The sequence below is a fragment of the Neolamprologus brichardi genome, chromosome 10, assembly GCF_056152115.1.
Source record: "Neolamprologus brichardi isolate AB-2024 chromosome 10, ASM5615211v1, whole genome shotgun sequence".
Taxonomy (NCBI): Eukaryota; Metazoa; Chordata; class Actinopteri; order Cichliformes; family Cichlidae; genus Neolamprologus; species Neolamprologus brichardi.
This window is the reverse complement of record NC_142113.1, coordinates 12,889,785-12,912,896: the sequence shown is the minus strand read 5'-3', so window position 1 is coordinate 12,912,896 and position 23,112 is coordinate 12,889,785. Positions and strand designations below refer to the sequence as shown.

At 41.3% G+C, this 23,112-nt stretch overlaps 2 protein-coding genes across 9 annotated transcripts; both read right to left on the bottom strand.

The window, feature by feature from the left end:
* Positions 1-191: 191 nt before the first annotated feature.
* taf1 (TAF1 RNA polymerase II, TATA box binding protein (TBP)-associated factor) lies at positions 192-16,051 on the bottom strand. 7 transcript variants are annotated; one of them, XM_035912702.2, is made up of 41 exons: positions 15,749-16,051; positions 15,274-15,388; positions 15,014-15,137; positions 14,827-14,943; positions 13,729-13,848; positions 13,310-13,554; positions 12,997-13,212; positions 12,671-12,913; positions 12,350-12,590; positions 12,066-12,173; positions 11,818-11,985; positions 11,587-11,714; positions 11,259-11,366; positions 11,003-11,176; positions 10,724-10,897; positions 10,468-10,572; positions 10,168-10,368; positions 9,942-10,083; positions 9,416-9,546; positions 9,255-9,335; positions 9,021-9,170; positions 8,813-8,932; positions 8,471-8,646; positions 8,156-8,379; positions 7,854-8,061; positions 7,254-7,425; positions 6,868-7,079; positions 6,660-6,768; positions 4,968-5,066; positions 4,695-4,872; positions 4,526-4,593; positions 4,297-4,419; positions 4,109-4,201; positions 3,924-4,008; positions 3,766-3,833; positions 2,861-2,977; positions 2,488-2,595; positions 2,045-2,140; positions 1,719-1,947; positions 1,436-1,607; positions 192-1,200 (listed from the first exon to the last, which is right to left on the bottom strand). In XM_035912702.2, the coding sequence occupies exons 2-41, from the start codon at positions 15,385-15,387 to the stop codon at positions 981-983; spliced, it is 5,967 nt and encodes a 1,988-aa protein (XP_035768595.2). In that variant the 5' UTR covers position 15,388; positions 15,749-16,051; the 3' UTR covers positions 192-980. The 7 variants fall into 7 exon arrangements, with proteins under 7 accessions (XP_035768595.2, XP_006802227.2, XP_006802226.2 ...); XM_006802164.3 differs by having other exon boundaries at positions 8,150-8,379; positions 13,310-13,551; XM_006802163.3 differs by having other exon boundaries at positions 193-1,200; positions 8,150-8,379.
* Positions 16,052-17,196: 1,145 nt separating this feature from the next.
* On the bottom strand, positions 17,197-22,164 carry fam76b (family with sequence similarity 76 member B). Of its 2 annotated transcripts, none has more exons than XM_006802162.3 (10): positions 21,641-22,164; positions 20,249-20,313; positions 20,086-20,140; positions 19,799-19,954; positions 19,536-19,720; positions 19,369-19,419; positions 19,211-19,288; positions 18,973-19,108; positions 18,787-18,888; positions 17,197-18,406 (listed from the first exon to the last, which is right to left on the bottom strand). In XM_006802162.3, exons 1-10 carry the CDS (start codon positions 21,725-21,727, stop codon positions 18,317-18,319), a joined length of 1,005 nt encoding a protein of 334 aa, XP_006802225.1. In that variant the 5' UTR covers positions 21,728-22,164; the 3' UTR covers positions 17,197-18,316. The 2 variants fall into 2 exon arrangements, with proteins under 2 accessions (XP_006802225.1, XP_035768619.1); XM_035912726.2 differs by having other exon boundaries at positions 18,973-19,105.
* Between the last annotated feature and the right edge of the window lie 948 nt (positions 22,165-23,112).

The following is a 23,112-nucleotide window of genomic DNA, read 5'->3' as shown; positions in this document are numbered from 1 at the left end:
CACAGTGAAACCTGACATTCAGTGTGTGCTGGAGTACCCTCTGCTGTTCACTGTGTTTATGACCTTGTTCATGAATTCACTTAACAGCAGCTCCAGCAGCTTTAGTGTCACTAAATGTCAGGCACTATAAGAACACCACATAGTTGAGAAAAATGAAATGCATACAGAAGTGTAATTATTTGATCAGCTTGCGCTTGTTTTATTTATAATTGTTTTTTGTTGGTGTGTCGAAATATCTAAAAAAAAATTCCAACTGTAACCACAGTCATTAAAGTCCTGTCATATTCCACCTCAATGATTACTTTCCATCGCTTTTACTTTATGTTTGATGATAAATGACTGGTGGATTGGACAAATATTAACACGAGTTAAATATTAACATATCAAAAGGGAAGTTGAACTGCATGGATCTGAATCTCTCTCAATCACTTTTTACTGGAATTATGTTCATTCAATAAGCAAAACTGAGAAAGAGGAGCTGCAGCTTATTTAGTATTAGAAAAAAAAAAGAAAATTGTGTCTTCATTTTTTTCTTCCTTTATTGTGAATTTGGGATATTGTGGAAGCTCTTCCCCACCAACTGAAAGAAACCCCAAACACTTTTTGCTTGGCAAAATGTTTTGGTTGACCTCAAAATGGATTATTATCGCATATTAACTCAAACCTCTGATTAAGTCAACTCTCTAAAGTAACTCTAAATTTTGACTGAGAGGTGGCAAAAAATGTTTGTTTTTTGAGTGATAGAAAGAAGCTTCCATAACATTTAACTGAAGCAAAACATGATAAAACAAAGGAACCATATATAAAAAGAAACTGAAATTTACAAGGTGCAGGTTTTTTTTCTACAATTGGTATAACACAGTCATTTACAAAATAACACTGTACACATATTTACCTAAGATCTCATTTCCTCATTTTTAAAACTGTTTCAGTTTTCGTGATTCTGGAGCAAAAGAAGCAGAAGAAGAAATCAAAAGAAGCTAATTGTCAGAGTCCAAGTCGCTCTCGCCCCCAATAGATCTGAACTCTTCGCTCTCTTCATCTTCGCTGAGCTGGACCTGAGAGAGCACAGCTGGGCCTCTCCTCCGTGCCTCGTCTTCTTCGTCTTCCTCCTCCTCGCTGATGCCGTATTCTTCTCCATTTCCCAAACTAGATGGCTGCATCTGACTCTGACTCTCCGTCTCCTCGTAGCTGCCGTAGCTGAGATGAAAACCAAGGAAAGAGATTTTAAAATAACATCAGGACATGGAATGATTCAGTGGTACAGATATGCATACGATAAAACTATTTAAATACTTCATGACAATGAAAATTAAGCTTTAAATGTAATTTTTCCCCTCATTAAAATCCTCATTTCCAGATGCACTTTTGTGATAAGGAGACTGCCATCATTTACATTCTTATGCTTTCACTGTGGTCAGTTGGTCTGCTGTACCTGACATTGCTGTCTTCCATGTGTGGCCCATCAGGCCCATCCCCTTCGTATGACATCATACTTTCGTCCTGCTCCATGCCCATGCGGGCCGTCTCCTGAGTTCTCCGTGGAGGCGCAGGTCGCACATCAACCTCTCTGTCCGAGTCACTGCCGCTCTCCGATAGTTGTATGGCTGGAGGGTGAGACGCATTTCATCAGGACATTTTACAAGAGAAAAGACATTCTGTGTCCACCAGATTTTGCTATTTAGATTCTGAACGTTGGAGAATAATTGTGAACCTACAAGAGAACGGGTTGTCACCCTCCTCTTCGCTGGCATCATCCTCTACATCCGACATGAGCAGATCTTGATAGAGCACGCTAGCTTGAGCTGGGCGATTAGATCTTCCGTCGCCCTCCTCTTCCTCCTCCTCTTCCTCCTCGTCATCCTGGTCATGCACCCGCCTGCGAGGAGGTAGCAACAACTCCTCGTCATCGTCCTCGTACTCCTGATCTCCTTCTGCATCCTCTGCCTTCAGACACAGGTCACAAAAACATGAGATAAATAAGATCGGAGGCAGTTTACATCTGTGTGTATGTGCTCAGTATCAGTAAATCTGTATTTCTTACAGGAGCAGGAGTCTTGGGTTTGCCATCATCATCCTCATCAAAGCCTTCAATATCCACATCAGACTCTTCTTCCCCTGGTCTTCTGCTGTGCCGTCCCTGAGAGGTAGAATGAAAAGGGTCAGGAAACAAACTTGTCTAAAAGATGGCCTGTCACTGTTTACTGTGGTGTTTACTGTTGACGTTTTCACATGTGATCTCTGGACAATGTCTGCAGAATCAGGTCAAAGTGCAGTATGAATTTGCCCCTTTGCCTCAATCAGACAGGTCTGCAGTACTTGAGTAAAAACAGCTACACAGACAGGTAACAAATCAAGGGTGAAAAAAAAACTGTCACCTGTGTGGAAGGTGGTACAACAGAAATGCCTACTGAAGCGGGATGCTTTGAGGATAGATACAAGAGGGGTGGGCATGTGGCTGCAAGACTTATTTCTGTCTCTCCATACCTGCCCCCCTCTCTTTTCTGGACCACCCACTAGAGGTCCTTCAGAGAAAAGGCTGCTGGGCTCTCTGGGCAGACTCCCCGAAGCCCCGCTGTCAAACAAATCAGCAGGCTGGCCAACACCGCACAGAGACACGGACAAAGAGACACGGCAAAGAGGGCAGGAACGAAGGAGAAGAACAGGTTGGGAAAAAGAAGACACTACGGTAAAGAAACTAGATTGTACAAATGAAATGTGAAAGTCTGGAAAGGAGAGTTAGTGCAAAGGACAAGTGAAGGAGAAGCAATACAAGGAGTGGCAAGGAAGCTACTGCACGCACAAAAGTTTAGAGTACTTGGTTTGGCCTAAAGAACCTAGAACCTGGATGCTGTCTTACCTGAGGTGTGTATGGCCCAGGCGTCATTGGCTCCAGACTCTCTAGGTCTGCTGCATCTAGAGCTGCCTCTTTAGCAGTAGAGATGTCTTTCTCCAATTGAGTCAAGTGCTCATCATACTGCAAACACAATAAATGGTGACTATTTCTAAAGCGTTTTGGTTTTTTTTCTTGTTTAGATGTGTTAAAAATACAAGTGTTAAAAATACATTACAAGCAACACAATTCTGTAATTACTCCAAATATTTCACAGTCTGATTTTACACACCTGGGTTTCACATTTCCACTCTGTGTCAATGCAACATTTTTAAAACTACGAGTCAAACTGCCTTTGATTTGCTCCTAACTTGCTGTGAAACTGCTCAATCAAACTCAGCCTTATTTAACTTCAAAAGGGCAAAGTAAGGGTGTTTTCACACCTGTAGTGTTTAGCTAGTTTAAATTAAACTGGTTTTTTCTCCACTTTGGTGCAGTTTGATTGTGCAGATGTGAACACAGTAATTGCACTCGAGTGTGGACCAAAACAACCCCCCCCCCCCCCAAAAAAAAAAAAAAAAAGAAGTTCCAAATGAACTCCAGAGAAGCTTGTTTGGCAACCTCAATCTCACCCAACTACAAGGTGCACGTTGTAAAAGTTGAGCTAAAAAACACTTCCTGTAGCCATGTATGCTTTGTATTCTGGGCTACTATAGATGTGCGAAAGTCTGTATGGCCTAGCAACTAGCTGCGAAATGACACACCACCTGGATAAACGTGCTCCCGGCCCAGACACGTTTATCCAGGATGTCTTGGAGTTCATCTGAATTTTTCTCAGTGTGAACAGCTACAAATTGACAAACTCATCAACTGATTCAATCCAGTATAAACAAACTACAGGTGTGAAAACACCCTAAGAATCTTCTACACACCTCTGCCAAAGTCTGCTTGCACACATTAACAATCTCGAGAGCTGTCTTGGTGTAAGGACTGTCTGAACCTGTCAAAGACACACAAGATAGTCAAGTTAGTCAAACTTCTTTTAAGAGAAATTAAATGCTGAGGTAAAATTATCCATAAAAGCATTTACCATTATACTTGATGCTGTTGGTGTGGATGAGACTGACATCTGAAAGGAATGTCTCTCGGTTCTGATATTTATGTTTGGAGATGTTCTGTCGAAATTAAACACAGACACACAAACAGGGTGTTTCTTCATGCTGCTGCCAATATTAAATGACTCTAGGTAAGTCTGACATCCTGTTAGCCTCTCACCTTGCGGATATTCTCCAGATCCATGGGGTTCACAATAACTTTATAATAATCCGGCACAAACTTTTTGTTGACGGGATGGTGAAATGGCCACGACTACAAAGAGGGGAAGAGTGGAAGAACGAGCCTTAGATTATTATCCGATTCTATACTGATCACTGTTCTCAAACCGACTGAAGGAGGTGACTTACATCAGGAACCACCATCATTTTCTGGGTTACAATGTTGTCCAAGATGAAGGAGAAGGCCACCTGATCATCATCATCTAGCAGAGGGTTGATGGCTTTCTCGAGCCTCACCAGCCTGTCCTCCTTCTGCAAACACACACAGATTTGACAGTTGATGAGGAAACTAATAAAAAAAAAGGGGGGGGGGGGGGGGTGAGACCAAATCATGGCAATGATGTTTACATCCACTCACCTCTTTCAGTTTAGCATCACACAGATCCAGCATGGACTGTGCAACTTGTGTTATTGGATGTTTTGCCCCTGGCGAGACAAAAACAGAAAGCCATCTCAACAAACTGATGAAGGTTTGAAATCTCACTGAAACCACGCTGAGTCTGTTAAGCGTGTTCCTGTAACTCTACCATTGTAGGTGGCACTGTTTTTGACAATAAGCTCCACTGCTTCACGGAACTCCTCCCTCGACGGGTACATCCGCTTGCGCACATTCTCCCTTAGTGTCTGCAGGTCCATGGGCCGCGTGATGATCTTATAGTAGTCCTTCACAACTTTGGCATTGACTGGCGTGTGGAACGGGTATGTCTACAATGAAGAGGTAGATGTAATAAAAGTGAAGCTGGATAGGAACAAAGAACAGAATTTTAAGGTAAAGTGAACGTGTTGTAGACGCCTCTTACATTGGGGTGATCCCGCATGTCATTGATGATGCTTTCTAGCACAGAGGACAAGGTCACCATGGGGTCTGTGCGCCTGCGGTGGATGGCCTTGTGTGGTTTCTGAAGAAAAAAAAAAAAAAGACTTAAATCATCTATTAAAGTGACCCTCACCTTACAATCCAGTGAAATTCAGATCATTTTATTCACTTATAACGCCCTTAAACAGTGATGTCAAACTCATTTTACATTGTGGGCCAATACAGACTACTTTGATCTTAAGTGGGCTGGACCAGTGAAATTTTACACACTATAAATGTGTAATATTACAGAAAGGTTTTTGTAGTTCATTACCCAGACTGTCCTGTAATTATAAAATAAAAAGACTTTGTTAATTCAAAGATAATGTATTGTTTTTCTGTGAACCCACTGTAAAAAAATAAAATAAAATAAATAAATTATATAGCAGATGGTGAAAAAACAGGAATGTTCTGTCATTTAATTGTTTATCTATTACTTTGGTCTAGTATGAATGGGAATTGAGGGGACTTCTTTATCAAAAGAAAGGCTCTAAAACGTATTAAATAATAGATAAAACCTCAAAATCTATGCATCCTTCACATTTACCAGCGTCGTCCAGTTGGCCAGATTGAAGTCTTTGCCGGACTAATTCTGGCCCCGAGCCTTATGTTTGACACCCCTGTCCTACAAAGAAGACCTGCTGAGTCCTTGTAACAGCAGCCAGCCTCTCTGATCATCTGTTCAAGTGTTCCACACTCTTATTTTAAATCCAGTGGAAACCACTCTTTTCAACCTGTAGCTCCTAAACTTTACAACAGCATTCCCCAAGACCCTTTCACACAGGAAATAGCACGCACACAGGTGGCATACACTGTGTTAACCGCTAGGTCGAGCAAATGACTGGCGAGTCGGCACAGTGGCAGGATGTCTGCTGTGTTGCCTGGGATTACTCCTTATCCCCTACCCAACCCTGTTGCTGGTCACGTGCTCTATAATGTTGTACTGTGGACATTTATGTGCTTTTCTGTGCAGAGGAGTTTTTTTGTTTCCTGTTCTCATGCTGTCCTCCTGTAGCCCAGCATGAGTAGAGGTCTCTTTTTTTCCTCTTGTACTTTTTCCCATTGTAATGTCCATTTCAGTGGTTTTTCTGTATCAACCGTTCTCTGACTTGTATCCCCATGTGATGTCTGTGTTGTGTGTGTAAGGTCGGGGGGCGGGTTCATTCCACTGCAGGGCAACCTACCTCTGCATGTGGCGAATAAAAATTTGAACTTGACCCAAATTTCTGTTGCTCTGGCCGGTGCACCCTGCTTGACTTTCTATGCTCCCCAGTTGGCGCACAAAATTTTTTATTGAGTGGCACAAACCATAGAAAGAATGAGTTTGCAGGACACGCTGCTGTAAGCCTTTCGGGTCAGCTAATTAGTGGTAGCTGAAAACTCAGATCTATAGGTTAGCTTCTCCCTAGTCTTTCATACATTATTTTGGGCTTGTGTTCACATAAAATGTGTTTATAGATGTGTGTAATGTAGGAATAAATATATAAGACCTATGTGGTGTGTTTGTATTGTGACATGTCCACTTATCTTTAATGTGGTTTTATCCATGAAATACAGTGTGCTTTAAAAACTTTATAAAGTTTTTATCATCATCATCATAATGTTGTATGGCAACAATCTGTATAAGGATGCTTACATTGAGATAGTCACAATGGACTGCACTGCCTACACGTCTCTTCTTCTTTGCTGGTAGCTGTTGTTTGGGGAACTTGAGCACCAAAGACTTTCTGCGCACTTCATCAGCGCTGTAACAAATTAGACACAGATCCATTTATTGTAAATGTAGCAAATGAGTAAAACATAGTTTGCAAAAGATGGGAAATTTAAATCTAATTTTTTTATACCTTTCAATGAGCTGTTTGCCCAGCACAATCTTGGTGCCCTCCACCTTAATCAGTTCCTCATTGTCATTGTGGATGACTGTCTTTTCCAGCTCCTCCTCCTGCTCCTCTGTCATGGCGACTGGGTTGGAGGGTGGGGCATTGGTTTGATAGTAAAGTGGGCAGAACTTGTTTGTTCTCATGTGTCCAATGGCGCCACATGCACCGCACTTTAGCTAGGGAAAAGAGGAAAACATTAAGGAACACGAGGATAATCTAGCAGGGCTATATTATAAGAAGAAGAACTGTTCAAGGCAAACTGGCTGTAGGTTTTGAATTTTGTGCATTACCATGAAGCTTGTGAGGAAAAAGTGAAAGAAAGGCATATAGTACTGAATCGGCAAGCTTACTTTTACCTTGAGGTCTGGTCTCTCTTTGACCTTCTTGGTCTTCTTCTCTGGAGGCCCCTTGATCTTATCCTTCTCTTGGTTTCTCTTCAGCCTCCTCAGCTGCTCCTGAATACGCCGGCGCTCCTTCCGCATCTCTTCTCTGTGCTGCTCATCAAAGAGGGCAAACTTTCGTCTGTAAAAAGATTTAAAGAAGAAAAACGACCTTTAACATTCACAGGTTTACAAAAAGAGGTCTGAGTTAAGTGACAGTCCATTTTTTTCCTTCTTAGTAATTTAATCCATACCCATGAATTAGATTAATCCTCTGGTTACACCATACAACACCAACAAGAAAAGGTTTCTGCATATTTAACAGATGTATCAAAAATATTAAAACTAATTTGAATTTTAAACAAAGTCGTGAAAAAGTCGTGAGTCATAATCACCAGTTTCTGTGCGTTAACCATGGCTCTATAAACATAGACTTTGCTGGGTCAAAATTACTTTATTTTAACTGTTACATAATAGCACCAATAAATACAGAACCAGTCCGCTGGGATACTTCCAAGAACCAAATAATTATTTTTTAATTAAACTGACTTTAATTACAGTCACACTCACATGAATTCATCATCCTTGGTGGTTCTGATCCTGGTGTAGGCGTCGATGACTGCAGCTTTACGCACAGTTTCACAGCGGACATACTCTTTGCCGTCTTCATCTCTGAAGGTGCGATAGATCTTGAGTCGGCGTCCCGTGGCCGAGGAGTTCAGGCTGGTGACGGAGGATGTGTCATCATCTTTGTGGGAGCTGGTGGACAAGGAACTGGCTATAGAGTGAAGAGAGTTCACAGTTATATACTCAATTTTTTGTCCTTAACATTAAGACTGTGTTTAATATCACAAAAGGACACTTACATATACCTTTGCGCCGCTCCTTGCGCCCCTTGTCACGATCGCTCTCTTCACCCATCAGCATCCTCTGCAGCTCCTTCCTCTCCTGCTCTTCCCTCTCACGGGAAAGTTGGGTGCTGGTCTTCTTGTTCTGCAGCATGTTCTCAATGTTCTTACCCATCTCCTCAAAGTCACTATCCTCTGCTGAACTGCTGTCTGTGTCTGTTGAGAGCACCTCTGTAGACTCCAACACTCTGAGGTGGGGGTGCAATAAGATACAGAAGTTAAAGTGTGCAGAGGCAGGATCCTGAATAAAACACTCATAATGCTGTCCTGGAAACTCACTTGTTCTGCAAGTCAAAGATCCTTTGGCACTCTTCCTTGTAACGCTCCTGGTGTTCAGCAACAGAAAAACGAGAGCCTCTGGCAAACTTACTCATGGGTCCCTCGCCTGAGCGTGCCTGCTCTGTGGACATGGTCCTGACCACGTCAATAACTTCCCAACGTGACAGTTTCTTGATCTGACACACAGACAAAAACAGGGTCACTTTAGAACCTTTAAAAATAACCTTAAAACTAAAGCCTTTTCTGTGTTTTTATCGGTTGGTTCAGATCAAACCTAATCAGGGGAAAGTTTGACAATGTCTCGCATCTCTTTAAAGTGCTTGAACATCACCCTGGTCTCACCTCCTCCTCTGGCACACCAAACTTGCGCAGCAGCTGCTTGGCATTCTTCAGTGAGAGCCTCCTCAGATCAGCATCTGTCCCTGTGACTGTCTTCTTCACTGGTTGTGGCTCTTTGTCATCCTGAAAAATCATCAGAAACAAACTTGTCAGCATTACATGTCATATAAGTTACGCTGAGGCGGCAGAATTTGACTTCAGACACTCAGACCTTCTGTTGAGTGGGCTTGTTGGGCACTTTCACATAGGAGAAACCTTCTCCACAGCCTGTGGGATCAGCCACACCTGTAACCTCTAACAGGCACTTTCCCTTCATGGCAGAAATGAAGGCTCTGGTTGTGTTCCAAGGAGCTGTTCGCACCTGGAGGGTGACACAGAATCAGCATGGAGTCATCTCAAGTCTGTATTAGTTAACTTTATTGTGAAGAAGAGTTTCGGTTGATACCTCATCATCAATCTTCATTTGAAAGTCCTCTTCATTCTCTTCCTCTGGAGCAAAGAAGGATTTCTCACCATATCCGGCATCCTTAAGGGGTGAAAAAAAAACTTGATGAAACAGACACTAAATAAATACAAATGAAGATACATGTAGGTGATAGCTGTTACCTTCAGCCTTTGCTCTGCTACCAGCATGCTGTAATAAGCGCAACACTGCTCCGGAGAAACCATGGCCCTGATCTCTTCTTCTGTTGGCAGTCTGAAATCAGGCTTCAGCACCCACCAGTTTGAGTCCATTCCTGCCATGAGGACAAGCACACAAATCATTTATACCCATCTGCTTAATCATAGAGTGCAGTGTGGTAAGCAACAATTAAAATCATTGCTTTATTCCCATTATTGTCACACTGTGTTATACCACACAGTCATACCCTGTCTCCTTATTCCATCCTTACACTACATCATACTTCTGGGGTAAAATCCATAGTAGACATAAAAAGCTCTTTCAATGCTCAGAATCCTCCCTGTCATTTCAGGGCGCACATACACACACACGCGCACTGCTGACCCCATGCAACTTCAAAGTGCACAGAATCTTTTTATGCCCCAAATATTTCCCCGACTCAACACAAGTTAGTCTAATCCATGATGATCATCACTAAACAATCGACACAGTCAAACGTGTGAAGTCTACCTGTGCGTTTGAAGTCAGCACACAGTTTAAGTCGCTTCCTGATGCTGCTTTCTGAGTGTGAGGGGAAAGCTTTTTTGATATCCTCCATGCGGATTCTCCGCGGCCGGTCCTTACTCTTCCAGAACAAGCGATAAATGAACACCTGCAGAACACAGCAGTGATACGTCAGCTATGTGCAGACAACAGCCGAGCTCTAAATAAAAAAGAAATATATAAATAAAAATACCTGAAGGAAGTCTCTGATGTGAGTATTGGCTCGTTTGGAGTTCGGCCCTGGAACTTCAAACAATGGGCACTCCTGACCAACTACAAAAATGTCCACAATCTCTCTAATGTAGTAGCCGTGTCGTGTTCGTATAACCAAGAAATCAGTCTCAGGCATCTTGTGAAGGTAGATTGGAGCACGGAAGAGGTTGTTCTCGAAGGCCTGAGGAAAAGGCACACCATCATACAGGTTGCCATGATAACAGAACAGAGATTTTATATATATGCACAGATCTGGTTATTTCGCTGATACGGTGCTGACCTGAAGAAGTTGTCCAGGATGCAGAGAACCCAGGAAAGGGGATGTGTGACAGTACACAGTCTCTCCATATTTACAATCGGGTGCTCCAGGATCTTTTCCAGGTTTCTGAAAAGCACAGTAACAGCGTCATAATAATGAGTGAGAAATGACAATTTGATGATCTGGTGAATTTCATCATGTTTTAAAAATCACTTTTCTCAGCAGAGCAGAACAGAAGTGCAAACTTAGTACAATACAAATCCAATGTCAAGCTCACTCTTTTGTAGTAGTTCTTGATTTTGGTTGCCATGCCAACTTGCATGATAAGAGGGGGGTATTCTTCACTGTATTCAGCCAGAATTAGATCTCCGTCTTTGCCTGTCAAGTCCTGCGGGGTCCGCATAAAGAACATGTCTCCTCCTCCTGCTGCCTGCCGCTCTTGTTCTCGCATCTATAAAAGATTATATATTCAGTACACATCAACACTAAAATGACAACAATTAAACACTACATATTTATCTCTACACTCACAGTGTAATAGTGCTTGAGGACATACCTTGGCCTTCTTCTTTATGTGTTTGAGCAGAGGCTGAGCAGGGTGTGGACCCGGCTGAGCCACAGCTCCAAATGAGTACTTCTTCAGAGTTGGACGATGGAACTGGCGAAGTTTCATGGGTCCCATGTGAGTGGGAAAGAAGGGCTGCCGCAGCTCCAGGGCTGGGATGGAGTGCTGTCAACAAGACAAAGGTTTTCATATTACACAACACAATTTGTTTTAAGCTTTATATTCACTGTTATAAACGACCATTTACCTGAATGATGTTGCCACCGAAGGTTCCCCTCAGGCCTTGCTGTTTGGGGTAATAGAACTCATCATTGGACAGATTCCAGGGGTCTTTGACCTCAGGTTGGGACATGTTCTGTGTTGAGAGAAAGCATACAAAGCACTCAAAGTGCTGCTATTCTATAATTCCAATTTTTTAAGTGTAAAAATGTTCCTGAGCATTTCCGTCTTACAGTCGTGCTTTTTTTTTATGTAGCTCTTTTTATTCCCTCTTAGATATTTTCACCTTTTTCTTCAAACAAACCACATCTCCAGTACAAATCAGCAGCAAATTATCAAGATTGCCTTTCCCATACCTGCTGTGGCTCATCTTTTATCACGCCCGTTTTCCCCAGCAGGATGCGGCTCTTCTTGATTGCAGTTTCCTTCTTATTCTCTTTTGATGGCGAGTGGGAGGTAGTCTCCTCCTTTTCATCAGGAATTTCTTCAAGTGAGAGCAGCATAACACAGATTTAAAAAAAAAAAAAAAGCCTAAAACAAGTGAAAACATAACAGAAGAAGTGGCAGATAAAGATTTTTGACTATACCTAGAATTATATTCTCATCATTGGGATCCAGTGTAAGAACAGGTGGGTCAAGCATGTGATCCATCTCCTGGTCATCCCAGATAATGTTGTCTTCCCAGCGTCCGTATACCAACTCTTCATTATCAATAGGAAAAATGGAGAACCAAAGACAGTCGTCGTCCTGGGAGGCTGTAATGGGACAAAAACAAACAGTGAGAAATTATCTTGAAACAGGAAGGACTGAAATGTGACCAAAAGCGTAAACTGACCTTGATTATCGTGGCTGTTTTTGTCCCGCTTCGAACCAGAAATCGAAGCAGCTTTGGGCATGGGTGGAGGTGTAGGTGGGACCAGTTGAGAATTACTTCTTGTCAGACCTTTAAAATTAAACAGATGTTAGGGCTTCTTTTAAACACACTCAATATTACACCAGACTCCTCCACCATCAATTATCAATGTTCGTACAACAATAGCACACCACAGTACTGTATTCTGCTAGCATAAAAAAAAAGACCCACAAAGATTTAATTCTGAATTTTTCCAACTATCTTACCCTGCTGTGCGTTGTAAGCATTGGCATTACGGGTCATGCTAGAGGGTAGCCATCCTGCAAGACTGGCTCGCTGAGTCTTGGTACCCTTGTGTTTCACGTCCTCCCCGTTCCAAATTATATCATCCTCCCATTGCAGCTGAGTGACCATGAGGAAGAGTTCGTTTTCCAAAGCTTTTCTGTCTTTATCTTCATCATCATCATCATTACCATCGACAGTGTCATTGTCCTCCTGCATCTGGACCTATGGATATATTTCACAACTTTAGCAGGATGATCAGTATCATTTACCTCCTTCTGCTAGAGATGTCTGTATCTGCATACCTCTTGAGAAGTCTCTGTAATTTCATTAGGCGTATCCTGCTTCTGAGGCTCACTGGATTGTATTTCCTTAAGCTTGAACCCATAGTTAAAATTGCTTCCATCCTCAGAGACCCCTAGCATGTCGTACCAGAGCTGGGCTGGACCATATCGCCATTCTGCTACTTTAGGCCGAGACTCTGTCTCCTTGTCCCCATCACCAGACGTTTGTGAAAACTTTGATTCTACTGGAGCCATCATGGTTATCTGGACAAAGCAGAATTAATGTAAAGTGCTGATTAACCTGACATACTGAGAGAAAACTGCTAAGAGCTTACTTACTGACTTACCTCATCATCAGAAAGGCACTGCTCTGGAGGAGGAGGAAGAGCGTACTCATAAACCCATCCAGATTTCTTCTCCTGGCTTTGTTCTGATGGTTCTCCTTCTGGAGGAGGTGTCCCAGGCTGATGGTCTCTATGTTTTCGCTTCTTTTTCCTGCGGGCGCTCCTCCAAACCGATGGCACATTCTTTCCAGGACCAAACAGGCGCAAGAACCGGAGCACCTGCCAGCACATTCAAGAAAATGGATTTAATGCACCCCTTCAATTTAAAATGTTGATAAAAATGAACCTTAAGTATGTGTAAATAAAGATGCTGTACCTTTCCAGGCCTAAATTCTGGGAAGAGCTCTGTGACACCTGGCAATGCTTTGGCAGCATCTTTCTGCATGATGCCAGCCAGAGGGAGTGTGAGAATGTCCGCAGAACCACCGGCCCCTGAACCCTGACAAGGACGGTCGGTTTCTGACTCAGAGTCTGAGGAGCTGCTGAAGTCAATCTTATCTGCTGTGGAGGATGGTGCGATGATGGAAGGCAGGATGATGCCATCCCCATCTTCCCCAACTGCTGCAGGTGACAGTAATAAATCAATGGAGCAGTAGAGGTCATCAAAGTTTGTGATGAAAATTATTTGATCAAAATAAACATGTATTGCAATTTAATTTAATACATTCTGTGAGAAAGACTAATCCAAACCCAATTAATCTTTTACGAAGTAATCACAAGCAACTATGGACTTGCCATTTGTGCTCTGAGTGGAGGGTTCCTCTTTCTTAGATGTAGGAAGAGTTGGTGGTGGTGGAGGGGGCATGAGCTTAGAGTCAATATCCTCACAATCAGCATCATAGTCATCCTCATCATCTAGGAATAAACAGTTTGAAGATATTTTTTATTAACATAGTCATGAGGAAAAACACAGGACTATGCAGCCATGTGAAAAACTAAGCACATCCTTACTGTTTCCATAGGAATTAAAAGGGTAACTGGCTGATGACTTCAGTTGTGTGTTAACACAATGCCATGATCTACCCAGGAGGGGATGTCCCAGAAAATTCACCCCAAGGTCAGACCGTGCAACACAAATGTGGAGATATTTGGCCATAATGCACAGTTCCATGTTTGGCAAAACCAAACACAACATATTAGCACAAACACCTCATCTTGCAGTCATTAAGCCAACCGTGATCTCTTCGGTACAGCAAAATATTCCAGAGTCAAATGTGAGGTCATCTGTGTGACAGATAAAGGCTGGCCCAATAATGGCTCATGCAACAGGACAATGATCCTAACAACAGCAGCAAATCTAAAACAGAACTGTTGCAAAAGAGAAGAATCAGGGTGTTGCGAAGTCCAGACCTAATCTGGTGCAGACCTAAGTCCAGATCTAATTGAAATTCTGTAGCATGTCTGCAAACCTAAATGAACTGAAGGAACGTGCTAACGAAGACTAAACCAAAATTCCTCAACAATGATGTGAGAGACTGAAAGTCATACAGAAAATTATTATCTCAAGTTGCTGCTGCTAAAGGTGATTCCACAAGCTACTGAAACATGAGGTGTACTTAATTGCACAGACTTTATGTAGTCCTGTGAAAACAATAATAAAAAATGTTATATGATGAAAAAAAAACCCAAACATAACATAAGTTAACAAACCTTTACCTGTTTTTTCAAAGACTGTATCCACCTTAAGGATCTTAAAATGTCATAAAATCCTCAACTGACATAAAATGTTCAAAAGATTTGTTTTAACTGATCATCTACTGACAAAGTACAAACAATACCAGCCTCATTGTCTCCACAGTTAATCATTGTAAGAGCTGTAACATTGCTGATCACCTGTTTTCCTGCTGGGCTGCAGAGACCCCATGGCCTGACGGTACTTCTTTGTCTCATCCTCGGCAACTTCACTGATGTCAGAATAATCAACGGCATCCTCAGTGCTCTTCACCCAACCTGGAGAAGGTCAATTATTTTAAACTTTGCAGAATACTGCTCCTAATTTGCTTCATATATGTGACCTCACCTTCCGCATCCACGCTGGCAGGGTCTCTGTTTTCTTCCTTATCATCATCCTCATTGGCAGTGATCTCTGTAATAAGTGAGCCCAGACCCAGAGTACCCAAACCAGCTAGATGCTTTTTGGACTCCTGATATGAGGAAATAAGACAGATCAAAACATTTCAATGAACAGCAAAAGCAGACAGCTGTTGAAGAAAATTTAAGTTTGCGAGCTTAAATGTGCTACTAAATGTTTCTGCAGACAAACGTATCACAAACACCTACGTTATCCAAAACACTGTCATCTTCTAGCTGCCCATCTTCGTTGATGTTTCCAAAAAGGAAGCCAGTTATAGAAAAAGGGCGATCCTGATCATCGTCACTGTCCGAGTCCGACATCCTACAAGGACAACATTTAGAGTTTAAGCATTTGGACCTCCTAATTTAATTTCCTCGGTCTTCATAAACTGATTTCCGTAATTCTTTGCATTTTACTGCCAAGACGTACTATATTTATTTTAGTGTCCCTACTATTGCTTATTAGTAGCAAAAAAATCGTAAGATTAGAGAGTAACATCATTCAATCAGTTTTTTGTCATTTGTTTAAAAAAAATTAGAAATGAGCTGTGACCTGAACCCTGTTAACTTTAGGTTAGCTGCGCTATAATCAAAACAAAGTTAACCTTAATATTAGTTAGCTAGCCTGAACTTAAGACTTTAAAGCGTGAATAAAATAAAACTCCAGTCAACTGCCACTTACCTTTCGTTGAGTTCTTTTTAGATTTTGTACGCTTTTGATTTAGCCAGCTCGATTTATCTTCTGAATGCTAATAGATGAGGCTAAGTAAGTTAGCTCATATTAGCTAGACAAAATAACTTGTAATACGGTGACTAAAATCCGTACACTTAAACATATTTTACCCTGGCCCTAGACTAACTTTACGAAGTCAAACAATAAACACTTTAACTCATTAAACGCAGTATATACATATTCGGGTAAGGGTTGTTTTTATTTGTATTACTGTAAAACACTGCAGCGATCTGCAGACTGGACTAGCCAAACTAGCGGAAAGTCCCAGTGACCCGGATGAATAAATGTGACGCATTCAGGTACTCCCTAAAACCTAGGAATTAGTGGAGTTCGCAACAAAAGGTACAATATTTTTCACTAGTAATTCGCAAACGTTTGTCATTTTCTTTGCGCTTGAGTATCAAGTTATAATAAATTTAATGATATTGAATTTTTGCCCGTACTCATTCCATAAAAATAAAACGAATCAGTCTCGACTATACTTCATACTCTATTCACTACAGTTTTATGGTTTTGTGTTGTAGCACATTTTAATTAACTAGCCAAATGCAACCATCACTCCTACATTAACTCAAAATTTGCTCAATTTATCGCAAATAACTTTAATTATATGCCCTTACAGTACACACATCTTAAAACACTTTCTGTGACATGGCGTCCCTAAAGCTGTTGGGGAATCAGTGTTTACTGAAAATCTTTCGAGATGAATTCAAAACTTACTGGACTTACGGTTTTCACTTTTTATTGTTCTAAAAATTAGAACAACTTGTGTGCACCAGATATTATTTATTTGTTCTCTATATCAGATGTCAAGTATTTGATACTACCTCTTTACAGGTACAGTCAGTTCCGGTTTAAAATAAGAAGAATCTATCAACAGAATGCGAACAGTTGCAATGACTCTACGTCAAAACTATGAATTATTTTGAGGAATTGTCAACCAAAGTTGAACCAATGTCAGTCTGTACTTTAATTTAATACCCAGCGATACCTCTGGGTGATGGTGTGATGCATTAAAAAAAAAAAAGAAAAAAGAAATATGAAAAGCAAAAACAACAACACGAATCAAACCCAGCCCATTGGTAAAACGTTACCTGCTGGTGGTGACAGGGAGTGCATAATCACATCTGGAAGCTACTAAAAACATTACAATCCGTACATATTTTTGCTTTGACACAGATGTCATTCCTCACTCAATGGACTCAAGCATTCTTCTTTCAGCTGTTCCATCTGCCTCCATCTCACCCTATCCCTTACCATCAGATCTAAATTCAGTATCCTTTACCCAGTATATTCACTCTCCCTCTTTTCCACATGTTCATAAAGGTAAACTACTATGCATTAATAATAGAGGCCCGCTGAGTAATAAGTAAAATAAAAAGTCAAAGAGAACACCATAACAGTTTAGCCAGTTTTAATAGTTTTAAAACACTTGGTTTGGAAAAAAGTACAAAAGTGATCCTGGACACCACAGTATGAAACCAGCCCAGTAATGTAGGGTGATAGGTGTGTTTGTTTAAAAAGCATCTTCTACAGACATGTTAATTTCAACTGGCCTTACCATACACATACTGTACTCACTAAAACAGATACAAGCAATAGTTTAAATACATTGGCTGACCCCGGTGATACATTTACAAGTGACTCTTAAAAAACGAATTAAAAGAGGGGCACGGGAAGAAAAAGTCTGACCACAAAGCCATCCGGTATCTGGCAGTAAAATCATGCAGTATTACAATCGTTCCACTAAAGAGAAACAGCAAAGCACTACAGCTGTCACACAGTGAGTAACTGGGCAGCCAAGAGACGGCCTTTCTGAGTGCTCATTGGTTGGTTTTATGTTTATGAATCGTTAACCGAGAGATTTCTCTACTGTCGCGCAGCAGCTCAGTGGTCGCCTTTCCCACGTTTGCATACATTGTAAAGTTGCACATGGTCTCCGTTAAGGAGCATCTGTCTTCCACAATCGCGTCCATTTAGAAAAATATAACTAATTACTATTGAAGAAAACCCCAAAATGTGGGATATTCTCTTAGTATGTTGTGAGGAAATACAAAAAAAAGCTAAGAAATACAGTTGAATAAATAAAATGCATGACATCCATAAAAATTAAGTGGCTGCATTGACAACGTTCTCCACATACTGTATGCACACCATGGTTTTTGTTTTGGCCCGGCAGTGTTGGATTAAAAAAACCAAACAAAAAAACAACAACAACAACAACAACAACAAAAACAAACAAAAAAAGAGGACTCCATCCTCCACCACATCCAAAGTCATATCCTATGATCCAGTGGAAAAGCCGCCAGAAAATATCTAAAATACGTTGATTTATTTATTTAGAGAAAGAAGGATTCTTTGATTTAACATTTCACTTCCATGTACAACATGGTCTCTGGCTTTTTACCAATTTAGAAGTAGTTGATGTCGATGGCAATGAGGAAACACAGGAGAGAGACTTTCACAGTGTTACAAAAAATGAAGCCGCTCTGTGTTGTCACCCTGGCCGGCCTATTGTTAGGGTAACAGTAGTGAACTTCCTGTCCGGTCAAACTTTTTTCCTTTGGAGAGGGCAGCCACTTGTTTCATCAACTCCCTGTTCTTAGCCTGTGGAAACAAAATACATAGTGAGTTATAAATGTTGGCATATACGGTTAAAAAATAAATTCCAATTAGTAACATGCACACTTTTACACTATTACACTTAGAAAATAACTATAAAGACAATTTAAGACCCACACGTTTGATGATCATGACCGAAATGGATCAGCTGACACAGTGAACCATCCCTTTATTATCATAATATTAATCCATTATAACCTTTACATCATTGCAGAACATAATTCCCATGAATTGTTTCTCTGGTGTATCAAATGGCTACATTACCACACCTACTGGAAACAGCTGGGCAATTAAAACTGACACAGGTGAAGACTAATACTAATGAGGAGTAAGAATCTGAAACCCTCAGTGTCACACATTCCTACCTGCTGTTGCTCCATAGCTTCTTTGTGTGATTTCTCCATTTGATTCATCTTCACTCTCATATTTGACTCCTGGTACTGAAAGTCTGCTTTGAGCTCTGTGAGCTACGAGAGAATTTGGTCATTAGAAATCAACCCCTCAAACAAAGCAAAGCAAAAGCAGAGGTCAACTGAGGCAGATTAACCTACCTTTCGGTCCTTCTCAAGGATGGTCTGATCCCTCTGCTGCAGAAGTCTCTTCAGTGACATCACTTCCTCCTTCAGCTGGCTGATGAGAATGAAGTTGTCCGTTCCTCCTGAATCCATAGACTGGGTAATGGAACTACTGGAGGGAGAAGGAAATGAGCATGAAGCCAACAATGGGAACGGCATAAAGGAAAACATATGTAACCATAATATAGCACATAATGTGCTACGTCTGTAGTACCTGTCCCCGTTGGATGGCTTCATCTCCAGTTTTGGTTTCTTCTTTGGAGTCTCCTTTTGGATTGAAGACGATTTATGGCTGCAGAGCAGATGAAAAAGGAAGTGTTCACTCTGGGAATAAAAACTCAATAAGAGCCTTAAATAAGAAGGCAGCTTTACCTCTGCTTCCACAGTCCCTGCTCCTGTTCAGGACTCAGGCTCCCACTCAGCCTGCAGCATATGACAGACACATAAAACATTTATGTGTTTTTTTAAACTTGAAGGGCTGACTGAGCAGCCTGGGGACAAAACATGCGAGAAAAGAGGCGATACAACAGATGACATACTTGTGGTGAGAACTGCTGTGTCTGTGTTGGTGATGGTGATGGTGATGGTGCGATCTGGAGTGGTGGTCTTTCTCATTCAGGGATGAAGAGTTGGAGGAACCAAAGCCCTTCCTCTGCTCCTTAGTCTTCTGCAGGACACGGCGGTAGGAAAGCGTACAGAGCCAGCACAGAAGTTTTCCATCCACCTGAAACAGGAGGTGATATTAGCTCATAAAACCTGCTACTAAACTGTACAATAGACTGCATGCAATTCAGACTCATACCTTTCTCCTCCCCTCCTCCTTACGGTCAAAGGCGCATTGCTGTTTGCATTGTTCGCAGGTCTGTGGAGGTCCATATTTCTTCTCTGAGTTAGTACAACGCTGGCACTTTGTCCCGATAAAAGCTGCAATAATGTTACAGTACTGGCAAGGTTTGGGCTGCAAAGACAAACAAACGAAAAATAAATAAATAAATAAACAATAATAATAAAAAAGAAAATGCAAAAAGTGAAGCAGGACCTAGCAAATACAGCTAGTATTACAAAAAACAGGAGAAATTTGCTACTCACCGTTCCAAACTGTTTGACGTTCTGGGCACATTTCTTGCAGATTGTATTTGTTTTACTGCAAAGAATAAAGACTGGTTTCAAGCCAAAACACGCTGCAATGAAATTCATTGAATTGGCGTGAATGAAAGCTGAACAAACATCACTGGGAGGTGAAACATCTCACCTTTCCTGCTGAAACTCAGATCTGCAGTATGTGCACTTCACTATTGGGTGAGCGATGCGACACTCCTGCAGTACAAAAACAAAGAAATATCATTTTGTGGCACACGACTGCTGGTGAATGGTGACAAACAAACAGCACTACTGCGGTCTATTACAGTGGAAACTGCATTGCAGGTGGTGCGTATTGTACGCTGGCTACAACATCTGTGAAAACACCAATGTCAATTTTCTCTATACAAACCCAGCATAATGTCACAGTAGGGTTTCCCATTGAGGGAAACAAAGGCATTATTAACAGAACAATCATGGTTTAACAGACTTTTTGTGACAATGTCTAGGTCTTAAAAAAATAAATTAAAAATAATCTTGAATGTATCAGTTAATCTAGTAGAGGTGGGGAGATCGATATGAACAGTGACTGTATTGACACCAAAGCCGGTATTGGTATGAGATTGATATAAGTGTTCCTTTAAGTTCAGTATGTAGCCCTCTGAATTGTGCCAAATATATTATTTTTTGGAAATGAAAAAAATATACCTTAAACATGCACAGTGAAAAATGTCTGAGCCTTTTTGTGTTGATTGTCATATCTATGTTACTCATAATCTGTTGTTTAAATGTGCTATAGAAGTTGACCCAAAGTGCTTTATAGACAGGCACATTTATATCCCAGCTCTACAAAAGACCAAGTTTCAAAATCCACGAACAGCTGAAAGTCATGTTTTATTGTGTTAACTAATTATTGTGAACAGTAAAAACGGTGATTTAGAGTTAAAATTTGTTCAGAATTAGCCAAGTGAAGCCTACTCGTATCATAAAGCACGACACACTGCTCTTTCCTACATAAGCTACCTTTACAGGTTAAAAGTAACGGTACTGGTATCGGCCATGCTGGCTCTATATTTGGTTGGTATCGCACGGCACTAATGCAAAGAAAAGCCATGGCATATGGAAGAAAACATCTAAAGGAAATGTAAGCCAGATTTGCTTCAAGGTTTTCTCCCATTTAAATATTTTTCCTTTGCCAATAAACGAACTCTGCTCCTCAGCTATAAACGAGAAAGACTACCAAACATGTAATCGACATTTTTTTTTAATTTACCGGGACAAATATTCAACAGGTAAACATGTGGTATGGTTGTGTTGTTGCGCTTTAAATAAAGAGCACGATGTACAGAAGTGATCTAAACATGGTTACGTTAATACGGTTGCCTTCCAACTTGTTACATAATGTGAGCCTGTCTAACCTGCTACTTGTTGTAGCACCGTGACACCCCGGCGGCAAAAAAAACAACAAACAAAAAAAACACCCGCACACTCCTTCACTCTTTCGTGTCGTGATTGTTTGATGATTCTTGTTTGCAAGCACTCTCTCACACATACACTCCCAAACCTTGCACAGCTGCTGGCCCTGCGACAGCTCCTCGAAGGGGTACCGCTGGTTACACTTCGTACAGGCGTACAATGCCGTAGTTGCCATTCTCGCCCAACTAAAGCCAACGAGCTAGAAGCGGATAGCTGAGTCCAGCGGTAAAGCGATTAACAGCGCGGTTTCCTTTCCTTTCTAACCGCTCGCTAGCTGACAACCAGGAGCACACACCGTGTTGGCATCCAGCGTTAGCTAACGTTAGCTAGCTTGGCTATGTAGCGTACAGCAACACAGAAATAGCCTAGCTGGAGGAAGCAGGCGAAGAACAATAAACTCCAAATATCTGCGATCTTGCACTGCTCATACGTTTTCCAGCCAAGCTAACTTGTCAGCAGTCGTTAGTTATGCTGACACATAAGCAATCCATTAACAGCAATCTGGCGATTTGTATTAAGTTTCCGCTGTTCTCGCCAAGAAAGGTGTTTTTCCTTGTGTTTTCCTTCTCTCTTTTTGTATCAACGCCGTCGTCGTCATGTAACCGGAAGCGGCCGACGGCTCCCGAAGAAGAAAGGAAACCTATCGCGACACAACAGCCGCACGCGGGATTTAAGTTTGAAATCTGCAGAGCCAATCACGTGCCAGGATTCAGTTAACACGTTTTCTTCTTCTCACACGCTACACCCGGAGTGCAATGGAAATATAATTTTTAAATAAAGAATGGTATTTTTCAAAGAGTGATTCAATAATAATGTTGTCTTATTCGATCCAATAGCCACTGTGTATGTTTAGCTATCAGGAACCTAAACAGTATCTGATACCTGTACTTCTAAACAGTTTTCCAGTCTTTCTATCCCAGACAGATGTCTCTATTCTGTTTAAAAGAACTATTTCAGCTTTTTTGTATATATGCAAGTTGAACTACTGAAACTCAGTTTGTATGGCCCCAAAAAAAGGTTGCAATCATGCCCGACAACATCGGGGCATGCCGCTAATGAGACAATGGATGGGGTCTTGGGGGATCTTCTCACAGATCTGGATCAGGGCATCACTGAGCTCCTAGACAGTGTGAGGTGCAAACTGCTGTTGGTTTGCACCTCACACTGTCAGTAGTCTGATGGACTAAAACTTAAAATCCCAGAAGTGTGCTATTTGATTTATGTGGATTGGATTTAGGTCAGGTGAGCATGAGGACCAGTCAATCATATTTATTCCGTCATTCTCCAGGAACTGCCTGCATACTTTTGCCACATTCATTCACTCTCATATTCATACACTATGTATATATATATAATATGTCAGAACTGTGGTCCCATTTTACTATATATAGTATATATATAGTATAGTATATACTGTTTTGTTAGTGGATCTCTTCCTTGTTTCTTCCTCTCATAAATTCAATTACCCACTGTGCAGTTAGCAAAATCAGTGTTGTGGGTACTGATTTTTACCTTCTGTATGTTCAATATGTTAAAGTTGATTAACCCCCCCCCCCCCCC